The following is a 16,152-nucleotide window of genomic DNA, read 5'->3' on the forward strand; positions in this document are numbered from 1 at the left end:
TACTGAAACTCACTGATTTCATCCAAATACTACACATACTGTCAGGAGGCATATTCACAAATACTACACATACTGTCAGGAGGCATATTCACAAATACTACACATACTATCAGAAGGAATATTCACAAATACTACACATTGTGTCAGGAGGAGTATTCTCAAATAGTACACATACTATCAGAGGGAGTATTCACAAATACCACACATATAGTCAGTAGGAGTATTCACAAATACTACATGTGCATTCAGGAGGAGTATTTACAAATACTACTACACATAGTGTCAGGAAGAGTATTCATAAATACTACACGTACAGTCAGGAGGAGTATTCACAAATACTACATATACTGTCAGAAGGAGTATTTACATATACTACACATACAGTCAGGATGAGTATTTACATATACTACACTTACAGCCAGGAGTGTTCACAATTTACAAATACTACACATACAGCCAGGAGTATTTACATAAACTCCACATACATTCGGGTTGAGTATTAACAAATACTACACTTACAGCCAGGAGTATTCACAATTTACAAATACTACACATACAGTCAGGAGTATTTACATAGACTCCACATACAGTCGGGATGAGTATTCAGATTTTACCTTAACTGTAGTAAGAGATATGTTTATTACCATCATCGTCATTATTATTAATGTACAACAACTCTGCATGTTTACCTGCCTCTGTACTTATATTCTCACTCTCCTTGGGAAACTACAATACCTTGTACTTATACAGTTTAAAGTTGTCACTACCCGTGCCGCCTCGGACGTATAGTATCGATTTGACTCTTTCTCTACATGAACCTCTTCTTTTGTTTTGTATTTGATTATTGCGTTCATCGCACTGCTGAGCTGACCCGTGCTTCACGTACAACACTTTTCATTGTACTATTGACCCTGTGTGGAGTTACACATGACAAATAGAACTTTAAACTTTAGCGTGAAACTTGAACAATAATTCATCAGTATATATTTATCCACAACACCATATTGAGGGAGACTTTCCTTCCATATCAGCACTGGGATCTTTGTCTGTGTGACCTTGTAACCATGAGGAGATACGTTCATATTATTTTGCGTCACAGTCAAGGTTGTGTAACTTGATTCAGCGCAGACACTATTATCATTAGCAATATTTTTTCCATCTTGATGTCCATCATCAGTGACCTGAGTCAAACCAACAAAACTGATCAGTTATGAAAGAAAGATCTTTTTAATATACATATATATATATATAAACACAATTTCCCTAAAGGATATCACATTTTTCTTTCTGCTAAAAAGACCCAATTCCAACACACACACACACACACATACGTTCACACACACTGTCATAACTCTGTGCATTGGCGTCATAGTTATAATCATTCCTGATTCATAAGGATCAGCAGTTTTCAACAGGTTCTTCTTGATCAATCCCATGATGGGGTTGTATTGATTTCCTCTGGTCCTTTCTGAATCTCCTACAGTACAATGAAAGCATGTTCAACATTTGGTGTTTTCATCTTGTGAAGTGCAGCATCAAAATGATGCATGTTTGGGTGTAACAGAAAAATGTGTATATGAGTAAGACGACAAATGAAAGTGCTTAACCTGGCATGCTATGCTGGAAGCTACTCTGAAATAAAATAGAAATATGAAGGTTTTAAGAATGAATGATAGCACCACAACAATACTGGATAAATCGGTTGTATATGATAAAGGGTCGGTCTCTCTGTGGTATGCTGTGACCACAGTTACCCTGATGTTCACTTACATTAATGAGGAACTCATCAGTTACAGCATATTTAACGGTCGTGGATTTAAAGGTTCAAATTTACTGTTATCGTCTTCTTAAATTATGTTTTCACAGGACTTTCCGAAAAATCTAGGAGCTTCCACGACAGTTTCCAAAATTGACTAAAACCGGGGACTTGCAGTGCACCCCCTCCTGTCATGTAGCGGGGCCCCTGAGCCCAATGACGACATCACCACGGGGATAGTTGAGAAGCACAGCACACAGACCTCCTGTCAACTCTGTGCCTTACTTGCTCACTTGTCTCTCCCTGCCCTATCTCTGGGCACAGGCCTGTTCTACATCAGCGATGGTCTTTGGCGCGTCAGAGGACAGAATCAGAGGGCCTCCCTTGTCTCGGATCACCACATCATCCTCAATTCTGATGCCCAGGCCACGGAAACGCTCTGGCGCCTGGTCACTCTCCTCGCAGATGTATAAACCTGTGAAAAAAAAAGAAGGGGAAAAGGGGAACATGCGTGAAAGCAGGAATAACATGAGCCAGATAGGAAGTGAGGGATTCATCATTTGAAGTTAGTACAGAACATAATGTGAGGGTTTGGGTTTTTTAACCTGTTTTCACACAGTTTGTCGATCAACTTCACATCTGCACATCTTGAGCAAGAATCAAGATGGTGAGAAAGTAGGTAAAAGCCTCGGTTATCCATACCTGGTTCTATGGTGATGGCCATTCCCGGCTGTAGCGACTGTGAGCGGGACAGCTCAGAGGTGTCGTGGACATCCATGCCCAGGTAATGACCAACGTGGTGGGGGCAGTAACGTCGAGCAGCCTGGGACGAGCATGACGTAAGAAATATAAGGTCTTAAGAAGTTGTTGGAGAGTTCAATTACTTCACTTCATTGATTAAATCGGCAGAACTGACTGAAAACCACTGATGAGGACATGAATAAACTCATATACCAGCTAGAAGGGCATTGACTGGAACTAATACCTCTGCCAAACCTCCTCCTGTATGGCTCTTATGATCTAGTGTGGATGATGGACACTTCACTACACTATTTGGGAAATACAACTTTTTGAAACACATATTGAGACATTTAGTTACTTTCAGCTACAACTTTGTTCCCTTAAAGCTAAGAGCTGCTTACAAACTGGTGTAAAGCACAGGAATAATCATCAAGAATCTGTTATCGGTCAAACTGCAATTTGAAAGACTACATTATTTCTCTGATTATTACCTTTAGTACATCGGCATCACTGGCACTGGCCTTTACAATCCCGAGCCGCCTGAGCTGCCGTCCCAGCAGAGCCAGCATGGTGCTGTAGATGTGATCGAGACTAACACCCGGGGAGCACAGAGACAAACAGGAGCGCTGGACCTCCAGGACGGCCTCATACAGCTCCGCCTGGGCAGCGCTGAATCTGGCAGGAAGGAGGTGAGAGCACCACATTACAGGTGTGTGTTTGTGTCTCACGTAAAAAAAGACTAATGTGTGAATACAAATGCATTCTGGGCCACATATGAACGACCACCTGCCCAGCTGACGTCCACTGACCTGCTTGAGTATCTCAATGAAAAGTTTTGTCCTTTTAACCTCTTGTTAAACTTACTTTCCATTCACCGGCCATGTCCGAGTGATGTCACTGACATAACCGAAGTATTCACAGCCACCGTCGAGCAGCACCATTTCACCGTCCTGATGCAGGAGAGCAGGAGAAAAGTACAAGGAGTGATTATTTTACATACGGTTGTACAATTTATCTTTTCCAGAGGGCTTAGATTCCACCTGATATCACGTGACTGATCCTTTCACACATGCGGCACCTTCCATTACCTTTATTATCTGGTTGTTGTTTATATAGTGAAGAGTATTGGCTCGATTTCCTCCAGCGACCACAGGAGGATACGCCAGGAAGTTGGCGCCATGGATCCGATTCTCAAAATCAAACTGTATGGGAGAATTTTATAATATTAAGTATGAGTATATAATTTATTAGGGCTATACGTAGTATATATGATTATAACTGCGCAGTCGTTGACAACTGTATCTTTTAAACAAAAAACAGAAATTACACATTATACAAAAAGGCCTATATTTATGGATATATTTATAAAACCAGTCTTTAAACTTCAAAGAAATAATAATGTATCCTTCATCATGATAAATACTAATATTGACTGATGTGATTTCTTGTTTACTTCTCATTAAAACTTCTCAATCAATCCCTGTCCCTTTTATATCTAATATGTTGCGTCGGTCAGTTGTCAGTGCTAATGAGGAACAGTTATTAACATCTGCAGGTACTGAATAATCAATTTATGATACTTATGCCCTCTGTAATTATATTAAAGAGCCTGATCAATAAAAGACATGGAGATCATTAAGGGCCACACGTGATAGTGAGCCACAGAAAGATTTTCAGTCACCTTCGCAAAGAGCACAGCTTCATCTACGTCTCCTTGAGACAGAGCCATCGTCCTCCTGAAAGCCTGGAAGACAAGGATTTGTGTTGGTGCACCGCTTGTGTTGAAAAGGATCTCTACAAGTGTTACACAGTGTGGCTGAGGGACATCAATACATTAGGATACAGGGAAATAGATATACTGCAGGTATTTGTAAGTTATAATATTGACGGTGGAAACATACAACAAACAAATAGACCAACAGCATAATGTAAAGAAGTACAGCAAAGTTGAGAACTAGAGATGAGGATAGATTAAGTAGGTGTGTGTGTGTGTTCCAGGTAATAATCATGCTGGGGGGGGTTATATCTGTTTCAACAGTCACATTATGGGGACTTGTCTTCCTAATGAGGACGGAAATCACTGTAAATTTAAAGGTGAAAACATGTTTTAAGATTACGGTTAGGGTGAGTCCCTAGGAAATCTGTGTAAAGTCCTGTGTGTGTGTGTGTGTGTGTGTGTGTGTGTGTGTGTGTGTATGTGTGGTTGGTCGAATGGCTGTTTGAGGGTTAATATTTGCTTTCAGGTTGAGTTTGTGCTAAAGTGGTGTTAAAGCATGTTAGATCATTTGATAATATAATAATACTATAATGATTATGATATACAAGAGCAACATATGATTCATTATGTTAATAATAAATATGAGTATTGGAGATAATTTAAACACCGACCTGTGCTGTGATGCGACCTGCCTCTTGCATGAGCGCCACCTCTGCTGAGCTCTTGAGGGCCCTGAGAGAGTGGATGAGGGGCCTGAGAGAGCGCGGCATCGGCCCCGGCTCCAGCACAGGACACACGTGAGCCTGGTGGAGCCGAGGGTGGGCCGGCTGAGAGTTATCGTACCAAAGCACGGTGCCTGAAAGGGAGTAGACAGAAAACAGTTAAATATGAAGTTACGGTCAGAAAGTCAGCTTTGTTTGTGGTCTATCTCATAACCTTAGTTCTGTTAAGAGGCTGGACATGCATCCTCACGGCCCCCCATGCACCAACCTTTCAGGGCCTTGAGCACAACACCCAGCTCTTCAGTGCTGTGAACTCTCTCGATGCCGGTCAAAGCAGCCGCCCCGTCCTTCCCTGAGCGGGGCCCGTCCCACAACTCTCGCCCCGGGTCTCTGCGGGGGACGAACAAGATGGCCTGATCCGGTCGCCCTTTCCCGTGAAGAACCAAGGCGCTGTCCGGCTCCAAGATGCCACTGAGGTAAAGGAAATCCTGGGGAACATATGACTCCTGGTTAATTGGGGAAGACTTGATAACAAAAACCCACAGAGGAAGAAGATGATTCAAGTGAAGATGAAGAAAGGCAACATGAAATGGAAGAGGCACCTGGTTCTGGTGGAAGGGATACGGGATGTCGTTGGTCATGAAGCGGGTCGGATGGGACAGAACGATGACCACATGGTGGCTGGAGGACGCAGAGGGTCCCAGCCGGTCGGCCTGGGCCTCGATCAGCGAGGCCAGTCGATGTCTGCGGAGCTCATACTCTGTCTGGCTCAAGCCTGGGGTCACGTCACCTGAGGGGAAGAGATCAGCTTTCAGGTTGAATACATCAAGAAATATGGACACAATCAATATTTTGGAGTTAAATATTGAAGAGAAAAGTGTTTCTACAGAAAATGATCACGTCACATTAAAGCTGACCTTTGACCTTTCAGATAAAAAATGCCATCCAAGGCCAAAATCTGTTTTTGTGAGCTCAAGGTGATCTTGACTTTTGACCATCCAAGTAAACAATAGAGTTTTTCATAGAGTTTTTGAGACAATGTGACAAGATCATCACCAAAACATGCACTATTATTTCTAAATGTGACATGAAGCATAGAAGAATACGTGCTTTGTGTGACTAATTGCAGGTTTTCCCTTAAAAACCGTGTGAACGTACTCACCCTGCTTGATGAGGTGTGGATGGGTGAAAGGGCTCGGCTGGCCCAGGTACCGCAGTGGAACCGTCTTTGGTTTCAAACCTCCGGACTTTAGAGAAACACTTCTGGTTGGGCACCCAACACATCCTGGAGACAGACACACAACACAAACACTCTTACACTGGTTCCCAGCATCCACTGAGTCACCATCATGTCAGAGAGGAGCTTTACCGAAGGAAGATAAAAGTTTCAGGTAAGAAAAAGGAGAAGGGAGACAAAGTTGCTAACTTTTCATTTTCACGGTGACGCCCACTGTCCCTGTGGAAAGTTTCATAAATTTTGACTGGAGAAATTTGGAGAAAATTAAAAAGGAAGTTGACAACTTGTTAATTATATCACTCATATCTTGCTCCTATTAAATATTGTTTTTAAATAATCCTAAAGAGGTGACACAAATATTTCTCCTCACTCTTGTTCGTGTTGACTATCACTGTCTGAAAATCACGTTTCAAGAGATTTTACTGTAGACGTTTGAGAAAATCTGCTTCTTTTTAATTACATCACCCATAACTTGCTCTTATGAAATATCAGTGACCTGAGCATGCAGAGTTTCTTCCTGTGACTTGACCCCAATAGAACAGAGCATTGATCCCGAGGGGAGCAGCTGTCAGAACATGTGAATGACCCTCTGGAGCTCCTCACTGACCTGGACTCCTGCTCCCCGGCGGCAGCAGCTTCACAGCGGAGCGGAACCAGGCTCTGCTGCTGGAGGGCAACATGGTCACAGCTCGAGGACACGGCTCAGTCCCCGCACAGCGCCACACTGCGGCCGTGGAGCGTCACGCACAGTCAGCAGCAGCGTCGGGCCTGCAGGCAGAGACACGCAGCGGTGCGTTGCTGCGACTCACCGACGTGAAAACTCAGCTGTTTGTCTGTGGCTGTCAGCCGTTAGCGTTAGCTTCAGGTTAGCTCGATGCTAGCTGACAGTAACCCACGCTCATTGGTGCAGCGGGATTCAGTTCCCCGGAGTTTGGCTTCCCAGGCACAGGCGCTTAACCCCGCCTCCTTTTGGCTTAAAGGGATAGTTCAACCCAAAATTACCTTTTTTCAGGGCTAAGAAGCATTGCAGCAGAATCCAATACAATTGAAGTGAATGTTGAACATTTCTTCAAACGTAAAACAAACACCACATCCCCCCATACTGCTCCTGTGGTGTCATCCAAGTGTCCGTAAACCAAGACTTCTATGTCCTTCTGCCTGGAGCACGTTCACATTGCCAATGATGGCCAGCTAGCTAACGCAAACATTGTTCCCATGCAACTGGAACATTATCCACTCAGGTTATTCAGGTGTGACGTCATTACGAGGTGTAATGGAACACGACAAATGTTCACAACAGCAACAGATTCTCCAAAGTTTTCAGATGAGCGGTGGTGCAGCAGGCAGAGGCAACAAAATGTTAAATATAAATTTCAATACTCTATACAGTGGACTCATTGTTTCCCACAATGCATTATGAAAAGTAGTGTACAATCGACGGTCACTCACAGAGCAATATACCCTCATGCACTGCTCCCGCCCGTTACTACAAATCTAAATAAGAGCAGAGCCAAAAAGGATTAATACCAAAAGTGAAATAATCATTTTAAATGTATTATGGGATTTTCCACCAGCCGACGTTGTAGCTGTAGTACGCCATTATCATGTAACAATGACGTAATCACGGCTACAGAAGTAATCTGCCAAGTAGTGTCCAAAAGGGCTCAGTATATAAAACTTTAATCTTGAGGATGTTTTCCTACACGTGGCATCTATTGCACTTCTGTCCGTGCTGGGAGAGGGATCCCTCACATCTGGCTCTCTCTGAGGTTTCTACGTATTTTTACCCTGTTATACGTTTTTTTTTGTAGTTTTTCCTCACTCTTGCTGAGGGTTAAGGACAGAGGATGTCACACCCTGTTAACGCCCTATGAGACGAACTGTAATTTGTGAATATGGGCTATACAAATAAAATTTGATTGATTGATTGATTGATATAGTTCTCTCTATAGAAGTCCTTGCATAGTGAAGGTTAGTGGGTGAGTAGATGATTTCCTACACAGCCACGATCTCATTGTGTCTGTTCGCAGAGGAATCTTGTTAAATCAGGGGTATTATTATGCATTTATAGATGTGAAATCTTACACCCAGGATTAAGTTTTAAATGTTTTAATATTCCAATGTCAAATTTCACATTAAGATTGAAAAAACACTAAGTGATTATATATTAATATATAATCCTTAAATCCAAAGGTTTGGGGTTGATTTCCTGTAAACTCCCCTGATCCTGACAGACTCACTGCAGGGCATCAAATGCTCGTGATCTCTCGGGCTGTCCCACAACTTGCCTGAATGAAAACCCGAAGCGACGCTGCATCCAGAGAAGCGTAGCAGTGCTGCAAGTCGACTGTCTCCGTCCTCCGTGGGGTTTTTCTATCCGGCCGCCATCGGCGTAGATCTTCAAATAGGTGCGTTTCCCTCGGATAAGAGGATTCTATGTCCCGCTGCTCCGCCGTGTTTTAAGCTAATCTCGGTGCAGGCTGTAGCTAGCTCCGGGTGCTATCATGCGTCAAGCGGCCATGACATCACTGACGGATTCGCATTTCCAGAAACTTCAGGCTGCTCGAGATTGAGTCAGTGGCTCATGTTGTGTTATTGCACATTGTGGTTTATCCGGGGAGGGGATCACGCTGCGGCTGTGGCGGACCTGCACTCGGTCCCGGCCGGGTTAGCGTAGCTAGCCGTGGTTAGCCGCTAAAAAAAGCAAACAACAGCAGGCTCGGTGAAGCGGTTGACGGGGGTTTCTCTGTGCTTTTCCCCGCCTGCAGCGCGCCGTGTGCGGGACGTGACAGAGCAACATGGACCCACGAAAGATGTTCGAGCTAAAGGGCTTCGTGCAGAGATGCGAGGCCGAACCGGGACTCCTGCACCTTCCAGAGATGAGCTTCTTCCGGACCTGGCTGCTGGGGTCAGTGCTGCTGCAGCACGTGAACACACACACACAGATTAAACAAGTGTGCTGGTTATTGAGCAAAACACCCAAATGGAATTTATTTATCTCCCACTGTGCCACATGTGTTCTTAGATTAAAGGGATAGGTCATCCAAAAATGAAAATTCACTCATTATCCGATCGCCTCATTAAAAAAAAAAAGACAAAACGCCTCCAAACTGCTCCTGTGATTGGAAACGAGGTCATTTACACCATGTTTTTAGCGTAAATGTCTGATCCACACGCTCTGGAGGAGCATAACAGGACATTCCGGCTAAAAACATGGTGTAAATAACCTTATTTCCATTCACAGGAGCAGCATGGAGACGTTTGAAGGCCTTTAGAAAGAAGCTTAAGATTAAAATAGCATCTGTTTTTGACTAATCCAGAAATCTAAGAACTGGAAAAATCATGGGACTTGGGCTTCTGGCTGAATTACTCTCATGATTTTGTTTTGCAGCATGGGAGCAACGATCCCTCCTCCACCCCCGACTGAGGAGACATGCCACGTGAGATGCTATTTATTCTTTATCTGTGATGATTCGATTTTATGGATGTTATTCTTATACTCTGATGTGTGTTTGGAAAGCAAACATGTGTAAAAATATGTGGAGATTAATCGTATTGGCAGTTATGTCTCCCTGACGGTCACATCATGCTGTAACTCTCTGACCTGTAGGGTGGATGTCCCTGTGGACCTCCCCCTGCATCAGCTCCTCCTCCTGAGCCCAAGCCTCCTACACTGTCCGAGAGCGAGGAGAGTGAAATAGGTTTGTTCATCCAAACCTTCAACAATATCTCTAATCACACCTCTGGACACAGGAGTCAGTAGATTAGTCGCTGGTTAGTTTAGCTCAGTCTGTAAATGGGTGGAAACACAATCCTACCAGCACCATTCAATCTCACTTATTAATGCCAACTGTGCTTTTTGTGTGATCTTGATGAAAACCAAAGCAGGCCAGTAAACCCCCCCGACACTTAAACCCAAGCAAAGAACTTGAAGTGAAGCAAAGTTTGTTATAAACATTGTTTATCTGTCTTTACAGAAATCAACGACGAGGGAGTGATCGAGCCAGACACCGATGAACCGCAGGAGATGGGAGACTTTGAAAATGTTGAGGTAAATGTCTACTGATCACAAATACATTTACTCTCTTGCAAACCGAGATTCAAGGCAATTTCAACCATTTAAACAGGATTCGTGAGATAATCTTGTCTTTAAATGTCCTCAGGTCACAGAGGAGATGATGGATCAGGCCGATGTGATGAAGATGGAGGCCATTAACGCTCTGGGAGAAGGTAGGTGGAGATTGAGAATATGGGGCCTGTGAAGACACACTCCCTGTGAAGATGAGGTAAACAGCACTGAACTAAATTAGATTCATCCTCTCTTACACATTTTTCTTTACAGGTGATCTACAGAAAGCTCTGGATCTTTTCGCTGGAGCCATCAAGCTGAATCCCTGCTTAGCCATCCTGTACGCCAAGAGGGCAAGGTGAGAGGCGCAGGTGTATTTTCTTCAGGTTATTCACAGCAGATTGTCATTCATCCTGGTCACTGTTCGATTCCGGAAAATAATAATAAAGGCTCAGTATTTAGCTGTGAAACACAAACACTGTCTGCTATGTAACTGCTCTTTAGTCCTGAATGAGTGTGATCTGTTGTCCTCTTGTGTGTTAGTGTCTACGTCAAGATGCAGAAACCAAACGCAGCCATCAGAGATTGCAACAGAGCCATCAACATCAACCCAGACTCTGCACAGCCTTACAAGTGGAGGGGGAAAGCTCACAGGTGCGTTCCTATTTAAAGACTCTACTATAGGCCAGATACTTCCCAGTGTGTGCTGTGAACAAACGCCTGGCAGAGACATCACACCTTCACATCCGCATGTCATGACCAAACATTCAGTGTAAACACTCCCAGGTGTAGCACACCTCAACTTTGGCAACTAAGTTCATATCAGTAACTAATCATGGGGGGTTATTATTTCTGACTGCCATTGATCTATGTGGGCTCCTTGCGAAAGAGGGATCTGTTTGTGGAGGAACACTTCATCCGTGCTGCTCCTGCTATCTGTTCGCTGATTGCGTATTGTGCTGGTGTGTGGCTGCAGGCTGCTGGGGCACTGGGAGGAGGCAGCCAAAGACCTGGCCACAGCCTGTAAGCTGGACTACGACGAGGACGCCAGTGCGATGCTGAAGGAGGTCCAGCCTAAGGTAAGAACCTGAGAAGAGGGGGAATAAAAAAAAACATGTTGCAGGCTTTTAAAAAATAATAAATGTGTAGTAACTTCAATGCAGGTATGTTATTTTTATGTAAGGGGGGATCTCTGCTAATGTTCACATTTTCCTATTGCAGAGTTACAGTTTGATCAGAGGTCTTTAGAAACCTGCACTGAAATAGAGGGAATCCAGTTTGTCTTATGTGTCTTTCTTACCTTTTCTTTCCAGGCGAACAAGCTCATTGAGCACAGACGCAAATATGAGCGCAAGAGAGAAGAAAAGGATGTCCAGGAGAAACAAGAGCGGGTAAAGAAAGCCAGAGAGGAGCACGCAAAGGCTCAGAGGGTGAGTTGCTCTGGAGGATTTCATATCTGGAAAAGCTAATAAATGGTCCTTCAAAGCTGAACTGCAATGGCCGACTAGAGATGCTCAGAAATCAGCAACCAGCGTCACCACAGGCCAAGAAAACGGCCCATTCGAAACTGGCATTGCACTAGTTTTCACAATAAGAGTTTTGTAGGCCCCGTTTGAAACCACAGTAGAAACCACTGGTGACTCCTGAATGCCCCTGAAACGTGACCCATTCTTTTGTCTCAACAGGAGGAAGAAGCACGACAGGCTGGAGGAGGATTTTTCCCAGGTAGGAGATTGGAACCGAGCTGGTTCATTGCATGATGGGATAAGCTACACACTCAAAATGCCATTATAGGAGATATGGGAGCATAGTACCCTATGGGGGGAAAAAGCATTAGTCACATCATATAGTTAAAAGGTGAATCTTTTCATTGTTTTGCAGCAGGTGCGGCTGGATTCCCAGGCGGAGGTGCGGGTGGATTCCCAGGCGGAGCCATGCCAGGCGGAGCCCCTCCTGGCATGGGCGGCATGGGCGGCATGGGCGGTCTTGGTGACCTCCTGAAGGATCCTGAGCTTCTCAACGCCATGAAGGTATGATGAGAACCTTAAAAGGGATAGTTCACCCCAAAATCTGTTCTACATCTCAAAGATATATGTTGTTATTTTGGAAAGTTTAGTTCTCTGTGTTGGATGAGAAGGTGATGGTCTGTGGAGGTGGAGTTCAGACGAAGGCAGGAGACAAGAAACGAAGGGACGTGTTGATTCCACACACAGGATCATGTGTATTTGAGCCTTTGACAGCGCAGCACAGATAAAGACTTAGATGTGGTTCACTAAAAGAGATTAAAAAGAGGGAAGGGGATTTAATTTTAATTTTGGCTTTTATTTATGTGAGAGATAGAGAAGGAGAGATGTGAAACAAAACAAACTGTCCTAACTGGTGGATATTTAATCACTTAAACTGACAGCAAGCCTTTTAACCTGATTTTGGAAATGCACATGGTGAATAAAGATGACATTTTCCATATTCAACTCTAGGACCCTGAGGTGATGATTGCCTTCCAGGATGTGGCACAGAATCCAGCCAACATCTCCAAGTACCAGAGCAACCCCAAAATCATGGCACTCGTCACCAAGCTAAGTGCCAAATTTGGAGCCCCACCACAACCATAAACAAGAAAGGCACCACAGGAGTGGAGAGGAGAAGGGGAGAGTGAATACGTGGTGAAACAATCTAGGGAGCCAACAATTATTCCACTGTGTCCAGATCAAACGTGGGGAGCGGGTGGCAGTTTATTTGGTGTAATGTCCAGAAGGTGGGGCTACTTTTTTAATGTTCTGCATCAGCCGGTCAGCACTTATTGATGTCTCAACCAAGCAACCAAACGGTGAGGAGTCAGCTCTCTGACACTTCTCCGTGGGCACTTCACTTAACCACAGTTTGATATTTCTTAACCTGTATCTGGAGAAGCTAAACTGGAAAGCCCTGCTTTTTGAAGCTAGCTCACAAACCTTTTTACAGGCATTTAATACATGGTAATGGTTTAGTTATTGTGTTTTTTCTTCCTCTGAACAGAGAAACGTTTTGTTAACAGATCTATTATAAATACAAAAATGTGCTGTTCTTGATTTCTCACCCTATTGGGAAAATGATTCACGATAATAAAATACTCAAACCTCTGTTCCTGCAAACTGGTTGCACATTCCTTTCATTGATCTCTGTCTATGTTATATGTTTTATACATAACCACTTGTAAGCCTCCATGCCCTCGACAGCCGCTGGCCGGAGGCACTGTGTTATCGGCTTGTCCGTCCGTCCTATTCTGGTTAACCTGATATAACAAGAATCTAATAGAATGACGTGCTGATCCAGAAAAATCACTGCAATCTGGAGTATAAAACTGTCAGATCCCCCACTGAGACCTGAAGGCGTCCAGGTTACTGGTCAGGGTGTAGAAGGCGTGTTCTACTCTCTGCTACCAAACACTTCACCAAATTAGTCCAGCCCTCAACCAACATCTGGCTCTTCCTGCTCTTCCAGTTGGCCGGTTGAGCCATGACAACACGGACGTTTAGGAGGACAAGGGTTGCTCTATTTAGGGTCAGTGGCACAGACAGGGACTTGGGTCCGGAGTCCGTTTATCCTCCAGCGTCTGCTAAGTTAACCCCCCAGCTGTAAGAAGGTGTCAGTCCGGTCAGGTCAGCTTCAGAGTTTCCCTGTTGGTGCAGTTCCGCTAAAGCCGGTCAACAAATCCTCACAGCGGAAGTCACTCAGTGACAGCGGATGTAGCTGACATGGCATCAAGGGTTGACGAATCACAATAGATTTAAAAAAAAAAGAAAACGAATACCTATTGGCTGTTGGAGTGTCCATTTTGCCGGCGCCCCATATCATCAAGTGTATGTATTTAGACAGAAATGAACCAAATACAATTAGAAGACTTAGCTTTCAGGTGTTAAGGTCTGCCAGGCCCATTGTTAACTATTATCTAATGAAATAACATTTTTACACAGACAATTTTGTGTCAAGATGTTTGTATTACCGCTTCAAACAAACCAGACTCTGTATTGTGACATTTGTTTATTTTGTTTACAACATTGAGAACAGTGAGGGTTAAAAGTGGGAGGGAACAGAGAGGAAAGAAATGATGATGCCTACTGAATGATGAATGACGCTAACCAAAGCAAATAAAGGGCCATTTGATTGCAATTCATCTATCATAGCCACACATTTAAAGGGAAAACCCTCTGATTTGTCTCAAAGGCGAATTAATGCCTTTGATGAAGGCCTTTGCATAGCTATTCCTCTTGTATGTACAGGAGAACAAAGGAACCATAGATAAAAAGCAGTCACCCTATATATTAAGGGCAGGTCAATGCCCCTTTACATTGGTGTCCACCTCTCAAGAAAACGAGCTGAATATAATTAAGAGGATCATGCAGAACCAATCTGAACCCGAGACGATGCAAGACCAACCGAATATAGACACGGAGGCAGTCTACGCACTTACCGAGGCCGAGAACAACTTGACCACGTATGTCTGCGCGGTCATCCTGGAGGTCTTCCAGAGCTGCAAGGCCTTAAAAGGCAGAAAGGATGAGGAGGTGTCCAGACACACAGAGCGTTTACTAACGCTGATAATGGAGGGAGTCCCGAAGGACCTTGTTCCCAACATAACGCTGGTCCAAATGGCCAGGTCTGTGTTCAAACAGCTGGTGCGTGTTTTCGGCAGGAAGCTGAAAGCAAAGATTCTTGAGCCAGAACCACATGAGGAGAGTACCATGATTGATATCTTTCAGATGAAGCTTAAGAAGCACTCAGGAGAGCCTGCCACCCCTTTCCGCTGTTCACTGTTCTCTGCCATCTGCGGGGTCATAGCCGTGGGATCCCCCGTTATGGTTGGAGTTATGGTCCTTACCACATTGTTTTTGTTGTAAAACCAACTGTGTGTGAGCAAATATGCATTATACTACGCCTTAAGTCTAAAACCGCTTCGCGCTCCGACTCACAGGAGTCTATCGGCTCCGGGAATGATTTCACAGCAAATATATCAGGTTTGCCTTCCAGGGCATAACATACGACTACCGGGTGCTCCTGCTCGGTCTTTCATTGAGCCCACGGGTGTTTGTGAAATGCACCGTGGCAGCGGTGGCGCCCCCTCCCTCAGGGGGGCCACCGGGGTCTGGCACTTTTTCGCAGGGTGTTGCTAAAGTTCAGGTCGTGCCTCAGACTTTTAGGGCTGATGGCCTCGGTTCTGGGGGTCTTTTCACTAGGTCGTTTATGCGTGAGACCAGTTCAGCTGGATAGCGTCGCTCATACTGAGCCCGACGCACCACCGCCATCGCCAGGTCTTAAGGCCATTTAAGCTTCTCCGAGTCCGTTACGGACGGACGGACGGATCGGACAGACACTTTTTGATTTATAGTTCTCCGTTGCTGAAAACAATTCACCGCCAGACCAGTAGGTGGCGCAACAGAAGACAAGCTTAGAGAAGCCCACCTCATGAGTTCCCAGAGAAGTCCACGATGGCAAAATCATAATGCTGATGTTATCGTTTCTTAGCGCAGCGGTTCCTCGGTCTTGTTTCCGAACTGCGTTGCTAATTCCACGGATTCAAGCTTCACGAGGCAGCTAGCTTCCCCCCCAGCTTCCACACACAGTCAGCAGGAACTCCGGATACTAACTACTACAAATTGTTTACTTCTAACCTGACGGTGTTTGAGAAACAATGTGATGATAGCTGTGGAATCAGAGAATCAGAGCTGCACGAAGAGCTCTCCGCGGAGCCCAAAGAGGAGGTTCCACGGCAAAGAAGGCGGTCCTATCTGTCCGTGTCCGTCAAAACGGAGAAGCATACATTGGCCTGCGTCCACGCCCTGCGCTCATGGAGATGCACGAGATGCACTCATGTTTCAGAGGACAGGGGTTAACTCCTTAACCTCAAGTTCATTGACATCATTGTTACTGGGC

General features: G+C 44.6%; 2 protein-coding genes across 3 annotated transcripts; one reads left to right on the forward strand and one right to left on the reverse strand.

Moving 5' to 3' along the window:
* Positions 1 to 1,204: 1,204 nt before the first annotated feature.
* Positions 1,205 to 6,892, reverse strand: xpnpep3 (X-prolyl aminopeptidase 3, mitochondrial). Its single transcript, XM_053443692.1, has 11 exons — positions 6,781 to 6,892; positions 6,099 to 6,221; positions 5,539 to 5,726; positions 5,205 to 5,424; positions 4,886 to 5,070; positions 4,179 to 4,241; positions 3,586 to 3,699; positions 3,362 to 3,447; positions 2,989 to 3,172; positions 2,459 to 2,579; positions 1,205 to 2,231 (listed from the first exon to the last, which is right to left on the reverse strand). The coding sequence occupies exons 1-11, from the start codon at positions 6,851 to 6,853 to the stop codon at positions 2,065 to 2,067; spliced, it is 1,524 nt and encodes a 507-aa protein (XP_053299667.1). The 5' UTR covers positions 6,854 to 6,892; the 3' UTR covers positions 1,205 to 2,064.
* A 1,537-nt stretch (positions 6,893 to 8,429) lies between these two features.
* st13 (ST13 Hsp70 interacting protein) lies at positions 8,430 to 13,373 on the forward strand. 2 transcript variants are annotated; one of them, XM_053443709.1, is made up of 13 exons: positions 8,430 to 8,581; positions 8,942 to 9,081; positions 9,565 to 9,613; positions 9,784 to 9,874; positions 10,151 to 10,224; positions 10,337 to 10,403; positions 10,516 to 10,600; positions 10,786 to 10,896; positions 11,219 to 11,321; positions 11,556 to 11,672; positions 11,928 to 11,967; positions 12,124 to 12,272; positions 12,720 to 13,373. In XM_053443709.1, the coding sequence occupies exons 2-13, from the start codon at positions 8,972 to 8,974 to the stop codon at positions 12,852 to 12,854; spliced, it is 1,131 nt and encodes a 376-aa protein (XP_053299684.1). In that variant the 5' UTR covers positions 8,430 to 8,581; positions 8,942 to 8,971; the 3' UTR covers positions 12,855 to 13,373. The 2 variants fall into 2 exon arrangements, with proteins under 2 accessions (XP_053299684.1, XP_053299685.1); XM_053443710.1 differs by having other exon boundaries at positions 12,127 to 12,272.
* Positions 13,374 to 16,152: the final 2,779 nt, after the last annotated feature.

Source organism: Pleuronectes platessa, chromosome 16, assembly GCF_947347685.1.
Source record: "Pleuronectes platessa chromosome 16, fPlePla1.1, whole genome shotgun sequence".
Classification (NCBI taxonomy): Eukaryota; Metazoa; Chordata; class Actinopteri; order Pleuronectiformes; family Pleuronectidae; genus Pleuronectes; species Pleuronectes platessa.

Coding starts and splice junctions, on each gene's coding strand:
- xpnpep3 (XM_053443692.1), bottom strand. CDS start 6,853: ATGTTGCCCTCCAGCAGCAGAGCCTGGTTCCGCTCCGCTGTGAAGCTG. Junction 5,425..5,538: donor ATCCCTTCCACCAGAACCAG/GTGCCTCTTCCA, acceptor TATGTTCCCCAG/GATTTCCTTTACCTCAGTGG. Junction 2,232..2,458: donor GGCCATCACCATAGAACCAG/GTATGGATAACC, acceptor TTTTTTTCACAG/GTTTATACATCTGCGAGGAG.
- st13 (XM_053443709.1), top strand. CDS start 8,972: ATGGACCCACGAAAGATGTTCGAGCTAAAGGGCTTCGTGCAGAGATGC. Junction 9,614..9,783: donor CGACTGAGGAGACATGCCAC/GTGAGATGCTAT, acceptor TCTGACCTGTAG/GGTGGATGTCCCTGTGGACC. Junction 11,673..11,927: donor AGCACGCAAAGGCTCAGAGG/GTGAGTTGCTCT, acceptor TTGTCTCAACAG/GAGGAAGAAGCACGACAGGC.